Below are 15,309 nucleotides of genomic sequence, written 5' to 3'. Positions count from 1 at the left end.
TTCTTGACCACTTTCATTAGATCAGCTGTGGCAATAGCAACACATTTCATCTTAGGATATTGAGCTTGTAGTTACTGCACCTAAGAAACAGCTGCCCGTCTGCAGCTGAAATGAAGACGCTGGAGTTGAGTGAGTGTTCCGGATATTGACGCCGGATGATTCCCAGACTCCGTGCTCTCGTCAGAACGTCATCTGTGATCAAGTGCACAGCGCAATGTAACAGCTATTTCTGGCTGTCCCTGGGGCCAGGGCCTCATTTGTTGTTATTAATAGAGGTGGTTTTTAAAATATGAAATACTTCTGGGAGAATAGTGTTCTAGCTGAGCAGAGCCACTGTAACACTGTCAGGCCAGGTGAGGGCAAGGCCTAGCTAACAGGAAATCAGCCACACCAGAGCAGCCTCGCCAAAGCAGCCCGATCCTTGGCTGACTGAGCAGACAGGCCAGACTTGCGTCAGGCTTCGATTTTCAGTGTCGGGGCGTTTTATTTCATGGGTCATATTACCCAGACGGACAAGGGGGGACCGGGAGTTAATTACAGTCCGATTCTTTTCAGCACCAGCTACAGAGCCTTTGCCTCATCAGAACCTGTAATGCATGCGGTTGACTTGCACTAGGAGTGTTACCAATTTCCTGTGTCTGGTGAAGCACACCTTGTATGACACCCTCCCCCTAAACACACACACAGGGCTGGCTCTGCCCGCTCTGCCCAATGCATACACATGTAGGTACAAGTTGATGGACGGGGAGCCAGGCCCATCGCGGGGGCAGTGTTCCCACTGCAGCTGCAGGGCAGAGACTCAGCTTCTCGCCGTGAGCCGCGGTTGGCACGCTTCCTCCTCCTCCCCGTCGACATAAACAAACAATAGAAGGGGTTCTTGGCCCCGTGCCTGCTGTTTGCTGCGGCCAGGGCTGCAAGCTGCTGCCTCACTGTTGACATGAACACTGCTCTGTGTGTGTGTGTGTGTGTGTGTGTGTGTGTGTGTGTGTGTGAATAATTCAGTGGAGTGTTTGTTACAGAGTTCCGTTTGGATTAAGAGAGAGAGGCTTTCTCCGGCCGTGTCGGTGTCTGTGTGTTTTTCTGTCAGCCGTAGCAGCAGTCAGTGTTTAATCGGTGGGACTGGCACAGTTCAGTGTGTACATGGGGCTTGTAGCTGGAATGAAACTGTAGTGGCAAAACAAGTGTAACATATGGAAGTTGGCTACGATTATAATGGAACATATTTTTCTTCATGAATGCATAAAGCACTGCTGGTGTTAAAATAAAGACGCTGTCTTTAGTTCCTGAATGGGACACTGCTGTTGGCTAGAACTTCTAGTGTTTAACACAATTTACAGGTCTCTTAAATCAGGAGCTATTTCAGTTTTAAAACTCAACCATGGAGAGTGTTTGAAAATATGAAGGTTCGTGTGAATAAACCATACAGGAGGAAAATGGTGTGAAAACGACAGGTTAGGTGTGATGTGTAAGTGCAATCTTTCCATTTCTACTAGCTGTGTGGTTTAACAGCAGTTGCGACATGCACACACAGACGTGTTCAGACTAGATTCAGAGCTGGTGCATCCCTCTGTCCAAATTTAAAACTTCGGGTTTCATGCATGCCCTGGGGAGATGCCTGACAGCCTTGATCCAAGCTGCAAGTGTAGCTCAGTTACAGTTTGTTCTCAGTCTCAGTCTCAGTCTTGGTCTTGGTCTTGGTTATGCCGGTTGTAATTTGTGGTCTTGGCTGGCTTTAAAGAGCTATTATAGAGTGCACCCTTTGGACAATGTAGTGTGAGAGGATGTTAAATTCAGTAGAACTGGTTATATTTCTGTGCGTTAGAGTAATAATTGAATATGTTAATGTGGTAGTCTAAGTTGAATGGAAGGAAGTTCTTCTGTTCCATTCAGAATGGTAGTATGTAGCTCCTTTAATAAAGCTTGTACAGTCATGTATATTAAATGAATAAAAAAGTGCTCTCAGTAGATGATAAACACGTATTTAATCGCCTAAGATTCAGTAGTAGTGTTTTAAATTCAGGTGACCTGATTTTACTGTTTTTTTTTTTTTTTATCCTTTTCTTTTTTGTTACCTCTGATTGTTGGTCTCTCAGTGTCCTTGGCTGTGTGTTGTACTGCCAGTCCAACCACCATATACTCCCACCCAAGGAGGTGCATAAGTAACTATAAAACTTCTGGGCCATTCACACTCATTTACAAATTTCATTTTATAATGAATTAAATATGTAATTCTAAATGGGAGTTACTGTATTTTAAATATATTTGTTTATAATCTGTCTTTATGGTGGGGCTTAATTTGTTCATTGATGCTGTAATTGTATTGAGGATCATTTGATTTTGCCTGTAGCAGTAGTGTACAAGGGCGGTGTAGGAATATTAGAGTGTTGCACAGAGTTTGATAATCCTATCGCTAGAAGTCTGCACTGTGCCTAACATTATGTATACAGGACTGAGAGTTGTCTTTTCCTGGTGCTTCTTGTACACATGTTTTTGTGCCATATTATGGCCTCATGTACAACGTTAATGTATCATGTAAGTGGCTTGATTTCGGTTCATTTGTAAGTTATTGACAGTAATTGCCCTCTCATTTTAATTTCTAAAATCTAGTGTGCAAATACAGACAGTGTGCATTTCAATGAGCCATTTACACAGGCAGACACTGTTAATTAAGTATGCTTTGAAATGGTCTTCTCATTGGTGTACTGGTAGAAAATACCATACTTTATCACAATGCCTACAAAAAAGCACCTTTTGCCTTCTGGAAAAAGATCTGTGGTATTGTACTTGCATATACAAATATTTCGTAAGGGTCTTATGTCACAAGGGTTGGAAGGGGGGCAAAGAGGAAGAATTAGTATTGAGGATATTTGTGCATTCTCTTTGGTGCTGAACATAAAGAGCTCCTGACCCTGAGAGCCTACAGATCCACATCAGACCAGAAGAGGCCACAGTGTTGTGTGTGTGAAACCCCCCTGATCATTGTTTTGTGCAGACAAGATACTGTGCTAAAGGCTGTGGCGTCTCTCCTCACTGCTTGTGGATGTAATTTCCATGGTGCAGAATTTATCTGTGTGTGGTGGAAGGAATATGCAATGTTTTTAATGTGTGTCAGGTTTTCTTATTTTCTTTTTAATCATTGAGAGTCTGAGAACACTGTAAATGATGCTGATTTTTTTTTTTTTGTAATGGACTGATGACATATTATCGGTGCATCCTATGGATACCAAATGCCAGCTCGCTAAGACCTTGCACTGACTGTAGGTCCCTGTGGTTCAGTCGGGTCGGTGCAGAATACTCGATATCGGGAAACGAGTCTGATCTTAGTGTTTTTCCTGAGACCATTTGTACATATGTAAGTTTGTGTGCACCTGTGTTCGTGGTTATATATGTATTCTCAAGGAGCAATAAGGCTTATGAAAGCCTTACGGAAAATGCTCTTTTAGGAAACAACGAGTTGAAAATAGAAATAGGTGTAAACTCTTGGTATTAGTGAACTAGGGTCTTCAGTTTGTTCACCAAGGGCCTTGGTAGAAATGTCCTTTGATACTAGCACTGAAAGGTCTTTTTAATTACTATTATTGTTGTTACAGTTAAAATATGATCAAATTTGATACAATTGGAGTTGTTACTGGTATTTTTTTATTATTGTATTATTATTAAAGATGCAGGTGAATTTTAATATCCTTAAACAGCAAGGTGCTCTCCTACGCTTAAAACAAGGAAAATGCAGCTATGAATGAATCCATATTCCTATGCCTTTGTGCTGGAGAGGACACATCAGTAAACTTTAAAGCAAGTGTACTTTTCATGCTTTCTTTTTTAGTTTCCATTTACATTCATCCTATTCACCTCTCTGCATTTGGTGGTAAGGTTGTGTTTCTGAGGAGAACATGGGGCAGAGGCCACATTTCGTCATAGCCGCTCTTGGTTTGTTTTGTCCAGGGTTTTGTTGTTTGATTTGCTGTATTATGCCTTTCTTTTCAGTGCATCCCCATGCTAAAGTTCAGTCAATAGTTGATGCAGTGATAGCTGTTGTAGTAGTTGGAACTACCGATGGTATAACTGGTAGTTTTAAGCATAAATGACATGAATTTAGGGAGGCAAAATTCCAGATGTATTCATATATTTGGTAAATGACATAACCTCTCTCCTCTTCCTAACTTTGTGCAGTGAATATTAGTGCTGGGTTCAGATTTTGGAAGGTAGAATATTGTTGGCCTGGGTTCAAAATCAGCGGTGTCATTTTCTGACAATGAAGAGGATCCCCTAGCAAATCAGCATTGTTCTGCAAGGGATAGGAGCGGGTTGGTCAGCCAGGGCTTACTTGTTTCACCGCTATCTGCCAGTTGTCTGGAGGTTGTCAATGGAGTAGCGACCATCCTCCAATGGGCACCCGCTGCATTGTAGTGCAGTTTGACTTGGAGTGTGGAAAAAGGCCATAGACTGAGTACAGGTGTGTCAGATGACCGCTTTCATTTTGCTTCTGTGCTACAATGAATGCAGAGATGGTCATGGTGAGGCCAGCAGAGTATGCAGTCGGCAGTTACAAAACAGGGTTGCATGAATGTTAAAAACCGAAACTGAAAATTGGCTTATATCCATTAGAATGTGAGATTTGTCTGTTAAGTTGGCAATCAGGAAGCCCTTGTTCTCTCTTTGCAGGTATTTGTATTTATTCCCAGCTATACACTGAAACAATTTCTGTCCATTTACAACCGTGGTCGCACCAATTGGATGTTTCTGTAGTAACAGAAAGTCTTCAGGTTTTCTTCTGCCTGTCAGAGTACTGGTAATGTATAGGTTAATAGGTGCTTTCAATGTGAGATGCCCGTTTCTCACTTTAACTGTGAAATAAGTGGCTCAATATTGCATGGTAGTTGCTTATCAGTGCATGTCATTGGAAGACATTTCTTATTTCTCATTTTCTTTCACACATCAACAACCGCTCATGATATTTAATGTGTACCACCATATTTAAAACGACTTGTCTTTCCCAATATAATTTCATCTGCAGGGTAGATGCTCTGTGCTGCATTCTTTTCTGCAAGGAAATGTGCACTGTGGACAGAAATTGAGCTGTTTTAATCATTTTGTATCTGTAATAATAACAGGGAAGGTTTCAGGTGCAATAAGAAACAAACCTACTTTTCAGAAGACCCTGGGTTGCTATGTAAAACAGACTCTTTGGGCACTGGTGCTCTTCTCTTTACAAATATAAACAAAATGACACATTTCGTCAATAATGTATAATAATTCATTTCTTGTAATTATTAATAAAATGTTTCCCCAAGAAACATAATTTTCCATATCTTACTTTGTGTGATAACTCATGCAGACTATATATTAGGCCTAAGTCTGAGAGTACTACCATATATGACCATACATGACCTGGTAAAACTAGACTTGGTTCTGCAACCATCAAGCACTATCAGTAACTATCTATCAGTGGAAAATGATTGGGCAGTACTGGAAACCTGTAACACATTCTGTGCATTTGCAACTTGTCATTCAGTATGAATTAGCATGTTGAATGAAAAGCCTGGTCTATTTCCCTTTTAGTTGGCTTCTTCCAACAAATATAAATTTAAAGCAGATCATTTCAAAAGACTTTAATAAAAAGAAAAACAAGACAGACAAGTACTTTGACTTACATCAACACTGACTTGTAAAAATTCTTGCATATACAGCATACTTAATTTTGAGTAGCTACAGTGGGTTGAAGAGGTTAAACATCTCAACTCCTCCAGCATGAGTTTAAACAAGCTATGTATAGAGTAAGAGTAAAGTGTAAAATACTCACATTCATTTTGTAATATTGCTTAAGAGGAACATTATGCAACATACAAGCCTAATGCCAGGCATAACCAACCATACCAGCTTGTGCTGGTAAACTGCTCTTCAGTAAATGCTCTGTGCTGAAGACCACCATACAGACTGAAAACAACCTGCTGCCTTTTGCTGAAGTACATTTCAGTCTGATGCATTAAAATTAAGGGTTACAGCTGGAATAAACATTCCACTCTTTGACTCCCTGCAGGCTTGAGAAAATTACAGTGAGACATTACAAACCGGAGTGATTCACATTTCAAGAATGTCCTTTTTTGTAACTAAAAACTTTAACAAGTCATTTTATGTTTTATGCTGCATTCAATTGCTGCATGAAATATGCTTCTTCCTGAAAAGTAATTCCAGAGATTTATTCACGTCAGACCAAGGGTGACTTAATTGAGTCAGTTCTGCTTCATCATGTGGACAGAGATCTGCTAAATCAATGGAATGATTTCACACATGGAAAAAAGTGAATTTCATGCACCAATTGAACCTAATTGGGGAAAAAAAAAACACAATAAGGTTAATGATTTTTTTTTCAAACTCCCCTGCATGTATAAATCAAGAACTCTTTCTAACTGTGTGCTAAACAGACAGAAGTGGCACTTTACAAGAAAAAAACAGACCAAAAAAAGAATGAAATGTATCTGACTGGTAAGAAATACAGAGCGCAGTGTATCAAAGCCACTCCTTTCCTCTGAGCACTTTCTCTATCCTAATATATTCCACTACAATGCAATCACACACCACAAGATTGGTGCACAATACATTAAGGACAGACACTGATTTACCCTCTATTAACAGACTTTTAGACTTTTTATAATCTGAAATGAAGAACACAAAATATGTATATAATGTACAGTATGGTAACCTAGTTCAGCGTTTCCTAATCCCGGCCCAGGTCCTACAGCTGAGTGCTTCATTAGTGAGGTTTGATTGAACTGTTGATTGAAAACGGATTTGAGTTTTCTGTCCCTTGGATGTTAATAAGCTGTAAGAGTGCTTTTATCAGCGGTGAAGAGATCTTGGTGCAAAAAGATGACTGAACAAGTAATTGTTCTTAATTAACAGTGTTTTTAAGGGACACAAATGAAATACTTATATTAGTGACTGTGCACACTTCTGAAGACATTTCTTTCACGAAGGACTCCCAGCAGACAACTGTCAAGAGATCTCACATCTGGATACCCGTTACCTCTACCAAACCTAACGCATAAAAAGTCTGGCTGAAGTGAAACCCATTATGCACACTGAATCCCCAGGAACAGGACTGCGAAATACTGGCCTAGTGCTCATTGAAGGAAAAAAAAAATCAACACGTGGCAAAAGACACATTCACAAATTGAGACTGAACAGTCCATCACAGTCATATCAGCACTGCATTGAGAAAAAAAGAGATACAGTAGGATACAGTTTGTTGTGCACTTATGCCATACTAACAGTGAACAGCTGACTTCTCAGTCAAGCTGTGTGACTCTGGTGGGGGACATTTATACAGGAATACATTCCACCAGCATTTGGGGGGGGAGTGTCTAAGTCTCTTTAGAAATGGGCTGAAGGGCACTGTTGACTTGGAAGCGTGTCTCATCAGATATTCCGTACTGCTCTAGGGGGTCCTGCAAGAGTGAAATAGACAAGATGGTGAAGCTACGCTGACCAACAAGAGACCACTTCACCAAAGAGGAAGAAAGGAAGTCGCAAATGTCCAGGGAATCACTCACTTTGCCTGTCAGCCTGTGGATTTCAGTACGATAGAAGATGAGGTTCTTTCGCATGAATTCGTAACTGGGAACGAAAGACACAAACATTAAGCACAGACATGGAAAGCTAAGTGAGTCAGGTTGATTGTTAAGGCAAGCGGCATCTCACCTGGCTTTGATGATTGAGTCTATCCATTCCAGGCACTGTTCCTCAGAGTCACACTCAAACAGATACTTTCTCTCAGCCTCATCTAGAAAAGCTGCAAGGGTGACACTTTAATTTAGGAGTGAATAGGACACACTTAGCCTCACTCAATAACATTAAAAGCCTCTTGACTGTGGGGAAACTAAGTTGTCCAGTTTAGTTGGATTTTTATGTTTTTTTCCTTCCAGCAACCCTTGTTGGAATTGCAATTTGTACATTAGGCTTATGTCAGTACAAAAACCTCTGCTGCCATGCAGGAGTGTTAAGAGAGACAAATGCAATTCTCCAATATACTTGTACACAGCCAATGGATATTTTTGACACTGCAAGTCCCACAGTGCTCCACAGTGAAGTGGGTGCCAATTGGAAGATAGGCACTGCTCCACCCACATCATTCAAGCAACTCGCAGACATTGACGTTTAAAAATGTATGTCAATGCTGACTGATCACAGCGTGCCTGAGAGCGGTGAGATGAGGATCCTTGCCAACCTACCCAGCCTTACCCCAACAGAATAAAGCCAATTTGTCCGGCCAATTTGGGCACTGAGTCATTGTCAGCTGATAACAAAGTAGGGATTGAACCCAGGCTGAAGGGTTCAGCTTGTACTCAAGACAAGCACACGGTGGAAATTACTGTTTGTGAAATATACAAGGTGCAACTACTTAGTGGTGACCTCAGCTGGTTAAATGTATTTGTTCACAATATTTCACTTGGATACATAAGTATGTTTTACACTGTATATTATATTTAACACTATATATAGTTAACAGACACTACTATCCACAGTAAATTACATAGCATACATTTTTTACATGTTATGCATTTATATGGCTAGATATTTACTCAGACCATTCGGATTAAATACCTTGCCCAAGGTAACAACAGTGTTGGCTCACCTGGATATCAAACCAGCAACCACTTGGTTAGAGTGTAGACTGGTACATACATGGGTAGCAGGTATATATTCACTGCACACAGCCTAACGTAGATGGCTAAGCGTGTGTAGAGTATTTGTGGAGCAACAGACTCACCAATGGAGAAGACTTGGTCATCCTCTCTCTCCACCCGACACTGCTCCAGCAGCAAGGCTCCCAGGGGCTGCAGAGGGGGAAAGATGCCTTTCAGCGGCTGCCAAACCCCCCATACCACAACGGCTTACTTCCACCCTTCCTAATTTTCCTCTCTTAAATGGCATCGCACCCGAGCCCGCCTGCCTCTTACCTCCTCTTCATCCGTGCGGAAATAGAACAGGAAGTTTACCACCAGCTTCACCAGCCGCTTTTTCACCACTGCAATGAGGAAATGATAAAACATCATAAAACAAGCTACACGCCCAGCTGTGTGAATATCTCGTTCCCAGTACTAGCTAATCAAGCAGCTGGCGAGCTAGTTTTATGTTACATGGCGTTTCCTGGCTAGAAAAAGCACAACAAACGGCGATTGTTTAAGGCGAACGACACGGAAAGAGGTAGCTATATTAGATGATCCTATCTGAGAACAAGAGTTTCCCATCTCGACGAGGCCGGGTCAGAGAAAAGGACAACAAAGTGACACACAACGAAAATGAGTACATACCGTCACCTTTCTTCGGTCCTCTCATCCCCAGTTCCGCCGCTCTCTCGGAGGGCTGGCGACTCAAAGAGACCAGCTCCTTCTCGTTAAACCGCATCTCGAAACCTCGCACTACCAGCAGCTTGTCATACTATTCAGGCCCTATTTCCCCCACTAAAAGCCATGTATTATGAGAAACCAGCAAACTGGCAAGTCGTGCGCCAACCTTCTAACCAAGTCCAATGCGATGTGTCAATAAATATTTAATGTAAAAACTAGCAAGTTTTCAATACATTCAGCTAACCGGTTACCAAGATCCCCCTTACAGACGGTCTAATATTCCATCGGCTATACTCTTCGTAAAACAAAAATGTGTTTGTCTGTTAGTTTACTCCATTTCTTTTCACTCGTTGGCTACGTATTCTCGGAATTGTATGAAAATACCAGCACCAAGCCAGAGGCAAGCCAGCAACGTTAGGAGCCACTTCCGAGTGTGTAGCATCGTGATAGACGTCACAATAAAAGTTATTACTTAGGACGCGTACCATAACCAATGTTCCAGATAATACAATTTTGGATATACGATAATATTATCATGTTTATCAACTATAATATACAATCATTTTATAGCTTTTTGTAAACTGTTATATGTCTCAAAGTGAATGTTTTATGGTATATAGTTCATACAGAATATAATATGGTCATACAGTTCACCCGTAATGATCCTGAACCCTAACAAACAGTCAGATTTTTATGGTCATCTTTATAATAATCTTTATAATAATTTTTTCTTCATACTGTCTCTGTTGAAATGCCCCTTCATTCTCAGCAGAAAGTCTTTACAAATCACAGTGAATCATTAATATTGTTACACAATTCTTTCCGACTTATTTAAATAGTCATTTAAATGGTTATATTTGGGTTATAATATATACAAGTTCAATTAATTCTTTAAATTAGCTACTGTTTAAAGATGTTTTCAATTGTTGTTCACGATAACATTAAAACCACTTTTAAATCTCGAATTCCCGTTACTTAGAAAAGTAAATACTTTTATTTTGACAAAAACCTGAAACCGGAAGCCTTATTGTTATTTAGCGTCGCTGGCTTAAATCAAGCGGTCATGCAGTTTGTCCTGTCCAGGCAGGAAAGTTGCTCACATGCCCTGCAGCTAAGCACTCCCTCAAAGCGACATTGGGGTAGAAACGGGGTAGAAGCTGCCATTTTAGGGGGGTAACAGAAGCCACTGATGTCTGCGCCCCCACACACCGATCCTGAATCCGTTTATTTTTTTAGGACAAAACCTTTGGGTTTAAGCATGCATTGTCGTAGCTCATCCTGAAACAGCTATAAATGACTCTGTCTGCTACGTAATGCAAGCAAATGAAGTATATAATATATTAATCTCTGGTGGAGTAAGGAAATTTGGCTAGTACATTCTGAAGTGTTCGTGTTATGAAATGTGTCCCTGGTCCCTGTCCCCCCTCGTTTATAGGACGCAGCCCCGACAGGCACAATTACAAAAATGCTCCTTTCAAAAAAACCCATGAGCGTAACTGGAGTGGGAATATATCGTTAAGCAAACACTAGCTAGCATCTATTTTTCTAAAGCAAGGGGTGCTAGACACTGTGATTTTGTTGCATTGCTGGTTGTACCTCGCTAGACTAAGAAAGATGGTCAAACTAGCACAAAAGTAATACATTTTGTCATTTTAAAAATGCCAATAAAGTTTCCGGGCTGTTGCAGGAAGTACATCTTTTACCGCTCATGCGCAAATGAATTACTTGTAAGCGTGAGGCCGACGTTGAAGCCTGGGTGAGTTAGCTAGCGAATGTTAGTCCTTTCACTTTGGGTTAATGTTAAAGTTTTTTAGACAAAGGTATTTTCAATTTGTACAAAAGACTGACGATATTATGCACTTTTTTTATGTGAAAGACCTGTTTCAGAATTTAATAGTCTTGTTTCTTTGTAGTATTTTGCGAAATGGTGTTGCTAAAGATAGCTAGCTAGCTGGCTGGCTAGGCAGCTGATTGAATTGGTTGTACTGTAATCCTAATTCATTCGAATGCATATACAGGTAGATATTATGCTAGCAAGTGATTTAGCTAAACACTATGAATTGAACATTCTCACATTATCAATACTATTGCTGCCACACGGCACCGTGATGATATTAGGTTAGCCAGACGACCTAACAAGTTGGTTTCTGTAACTGTTTGTTTTCTCGATTTTGCAACCCAAGAACAAGTGAATTGAATGTGCTTATGTACTAAATCGAACGACGTTGCTGTATAGCTGGATAAATCACTCATGGTTTTTCGTCTTTTTTAGTGTTTTACACAACCCCTTCTAAGGTCCGAGTTGTACAGCAACAGGCCGCGGCTCTCTGACAGCGAACCGTCGGCCTGCCAACCATGGATTTCCAGCACCGAGCCGGTGGAAAGACCGGGAGCGGCGGTGTCGCGTCCGCCTCCGAGAGTAACCGCGACCGGCGAGAGCGCCTGCGACAGCTGGCGTTGGAAACGATCGATATCAACAAGGATCCTTATTTTATGAAGAATCATTTAGGCTCATATGAGTGTAAACTGTGTCTAACCCTTCATAACAATGAGGTACAAACGCTCTACTTTGTGGGATATTGTGTTACTGTTCTGAGGATTTTTTTCATGATCAAACTAAACAGTACTTACTTATCCTTAACTGTAATGTGACACGTTTGGATTTATCCACATTTTCCATTGCGTTTATGTTTTTATTTTCCTTGTTCTCATTCAGGGTAGCTATTTGGCTCACACACAAGGAAAGAAGCATCAGACCAATTTGTAAGTAAATTTGCCCTCCACATATTATGGGGTTATCCAGACACAAGATCTATAAGATTTTGACAAATCTCACAAGTCTAAGCCTCCTTTTGTGACAAACCTTTAAGCTGGAACAGTTATGTTGAAAGTGAGGTTTGGACCTTATGCAGCATATAGAAAACAGCATGTTTGTGATATAATTCTAGAGTGCATGTCTCTATATTTATAATTTTGTGGTCATTTCCAGATGCCTCTTTTCTATAGAAAAAAGTATATCAGTTCATAACAATTTCTAGTTTGCATCAGTAAATTTGTTCTGTTTGACCCACATATTCACAACCAATTGGCAAAGCTGTAGGCAGTCTCACTTTTGGAGCTGTACAAAGGAGTTCAGTGCCAACCCACAAATTAGACTTCACTACTTTGGCTCCTGTAACCCTGCACTTCTGGTGTAACACTCTCTTTGGGTCGACTCTGACTGTGTTCCTGTCTGATCACAGAGCACGGAGAGCAGCCAAAGAGGCCAAAGAAGCGCCTGCCCAGCCGGCCCCAGAGAAGGTGAAGGTGGAGGTGAAGAAGTTTGTGAAAATCGGCCGACCAGGATACAAAGGTAAAAGAACACATTCTATAACAACCTGACTCCCAAATGCATATGACCTGACTTTTGACAGGTGAAAATGAAGAATGAGCCTGATCAAGGATTTGGGAATCCTAGACTGAGTTTATGAATAGTCCCCCTTAACTAATCCTATAATTTAAGCAGATCTTTAATGCAGCTACCAGGAACAATTGCTTGAGTGTAACACAGTGACAGTTTGAATGGAGATGTTAAGTTGACATAGGCTGTTTTTTTCCCCATAGTGACCAAACAGAGAGATCCTGAGACTGGTCAACAAAGTCTGCTGTTCCAGGTGAGGTTGAAACCCAAGAGCACTCCATCCAGAGCCATTATTTGTCTTTTAAAAAGGCACTTGGTGTCCATTACATTTTATATATTTGTACTGCTGGATATTCACTCAATCCATGTTAAGTAGCTTGTTTAAGGATGCAGTGGTGGTGCCTCTGCCCCATGGAAAACATCAGCCTTCTGGTTATAAGTTCAGCTTTTACTGGGTCCTCCACACTGGCACTATGATGAAGTATCGTGCTGCTGTCCTCGCTCAGATCGATTACCCGGAGATTGCGGAAGGCATCGGCCCGCGGCACCGCTTCATGTCCGCGTACGAGCAGCGCATCGAGCCACCCGACCGCCGCTGGCAGTACCTGCTCCTCGCTGCAGAGCCCTATGAAACCATCGCCTTCAAGGTGTGTGCATGCATGTGAATGTGTGTTTTCCATTTGTGTGTGTGTGTGTGTGTCTGTGTGTCTGTGTCTGTGTCTGTGTGTGTGTGTGTGTGTGTGTCTGTGTGTGTGTGTGTGTGTGTGTGTGTGTGTCTGAGTGTGAGAGGCTGCTTGCTTGGTTGTTTATGACTGCTGTGTGGGGGTCAGCTGTGTTTTGCAAGGCCCTTAGGTTCATGCATTGCATGTACATAAGGACCTGCAGAGACTGCAGGGTAAGACGATGTGTTTTGCATTGTGGTGCAATCGAGCCAGTCATGCAGATGGTGAAATGGGCTAGCTAGCTGAAGGCTGGCATTAAAGAAGGCCTCAGTGCTGTGAGTGACAGTACAGGGTTGAGTTGGTTCGTGGCAAAATAGTCCATGGATTATTTTGTATATATACTGTACACTGATGGATTTTTGTAAAACCCCGTAGGCTGATGTAGTATTTGTATATACTCTGTTCACAAATGAACTTTAATGTACCTAATATATATAATATATATGCATATATGCCTCTAGGTCCCCAGCAGAGAGATTGACAAAGGCGAGGGCCGCTTCTGGACACATTGGAACAAAGAGACTAAACAGGTACAGGACAAAATGCACACTGCTAACACACTGCTTCAGGCATGGCTGTTTTGCTCATTGTCAGCATTTGTGTAAAGTAAGGATAAAATGCAGAACGATCTGCTGAAGCTATCCAAGCCTCCTTTTAGCTGTGCTTTTAAGCATGCCTTCTGAACATTGTGATTGAAGATTAACTGAAGATTATGTCCAGGCCTCCTATTATTAGCTACAGTGCCTTCGGGGGGCCTGAGTAGAAATTTTCCACCTTTTCCTTATGCAGAATTTTTTCCACTCTGTTAAGAGCAACTCTTGCTAAACGGCAGATAACTATCTCCTATGGTGCCTCTGAAGAGAATGTGAGCAGGGCTGTGTAATTGGTAGGATGTTGACTGGATTTGTCTCTTCCCCCAGTTCTTCCTGCAGTTCCACTTTAAGATGGAAAAGGCTCTGCCCCCACCCAGTGGCCCTGTGCCCCCCTTGGGGGTGAAGAGACCCCCGCCGCTCATGAGCGGCTTGGGTCCCAGACCACCCTCGGGCGAGCCCATGCCACCGCCCCCTCCCGGTGGAATGCACATGCCCCCTCTACCCCCAGGGGCCCCCGGCCCTCCCCAGATGCCCCCGCAGATGCCCCCGGCTCCAGGCATGCCCCCACCCGGGCCCATGCCCCCTATGATGAGGCCCCCCTTGCCCACAGAAGGACCAGGAGGCCTGCCCCCACCCCCGCCAAGCAATTAAATGCCCACCATAGAACTTTTTTTAACATGTCGTTTTTCCTCCGTAAAGTTCAGGTTGTTAGAATTTTCGAGACTTTGTACACACTTGTGAAAAGAAATGCATTTTTTTTCCTGAGGTTGGAGTTATTTTTTAGAGGTAAGGAATGTCCTGCTGTCTGCAGTAGTACAACAGCAAGGTGTCGATTGGTCTCTGTATACTACCAACAGGAGGTGCTGTTCCCCTCAGGATGCTTTTTTATAAATAAAATAATGAGGAAAGAACCACTTGTGTCTTGAGTCTGTCTGGGTTCTCCACTGGGAGAGGCCACTGTCTAGGGATATGTGTAGGTCAGGCAAACTGGCAATTGATCAGAACAAGGGAACGCCAGATTTATGATTGCAGACGCCACTTACATTATTCTGTTTCAATGTTAACAATAGAATGAGAAACTACAGCATTTAGAAGTACATTACTGCATTATTTTGCCTCATTAGCCTGCTTTTCATTCCTTTTGTTGAAGGTTATATACTGTAGGTTTAGAGAAGTAGAAGGTATTAAATGCATGCATTTTGCATTGTGTATTCAATGACAATCATTTCTATATAAGTGTATGTTCA

The 15,309-nt window shown here is 41.8% G+C and overlaps 2 protein-coding genes across 2 annotated transcripts; one reads left to right on the top strand and one right to left on the bottom strand.

Annotated features, from left to right (window-relative positions):
- Positions 1 to 7,350: 7,350 nt before the first annotated feature.
- On the bottom strand, positions 7,351 to 9,761 carry plekhj1 (pleckstrin homology domain containing, family J member 1). The gene is made up of 6 exons (XM_036554561.1): positions 9,312 to 9,761; positions 8,958 to 9,025; positions 8,768 to 8,834; positions 7,699 to 7,789; positions 7,551 to 7,614; positions 7,351 to 7,445 (listed from the first exon to the last, which is right to left on the bottom strand). The coding sequence occupies exons 1-6, from the start codon at positions 9,403 to 9,405 to the stop codon at positions 7,362 to 7,364; spliced, it is 468 nt and encodes a 155-aa protein (XP_036410454.1). The 5' UTR covers positions 9,406 to 9,761; the 3' UTR covers positions 7,351 to 7,361.
- Positions 9,762 to 11,074: 1,313 nt separating this feature from the next.
- sf3a2 (splicing factor 3a, subunit 2) lies at positions 11,075 to 14,963 on the top strand. Its single transcript, XM_036554699.1, has 8 exons — positions 11,075 to 11,103; positions 11,620 to 11,900; positions 12,064 to 12,110; positions 12,590 to 12,699; positions 12,951 to 13,000; positions 13,254 to 13,394; positions 13,931 to 13,999; positions 14,390 to 14,963. The coding sequence occupies exons 2-8, from the start codon at positions 11,703 to 11,705 to the stop codon at positions 14,711 to 14,713; spliced, it is 939 nt and encodes a 312-aa protein (XP_036410592.1). The 5' UTR covers positions 11,075 to 11,103; positions 11,620 to 11,702; the 3' UTR covers positions 14,714 to 14,963.
- The last annotated feature ends 346 nt before the right edge of the window (positions 14,964 to 15,309 follow it).

Source organism: Megalops cyprinoides, chromosome 20 (genome assembly GCF_013368585.1).
Source record: "Megalops cyprinoides isolate fMegCyp1 chromosome 20, fMegCyp1.pri, whole genome shotgun sequence".
Lineage (NCBI taxonomy): Eukaryota > Metazoa > Chordata > Actinopteri > Elopiformes > Megalopidae > Megalops > Megalops cyprinoides.
This window is presented reverse-complemented; position numbering and strand designations above follow the sequence as displayed.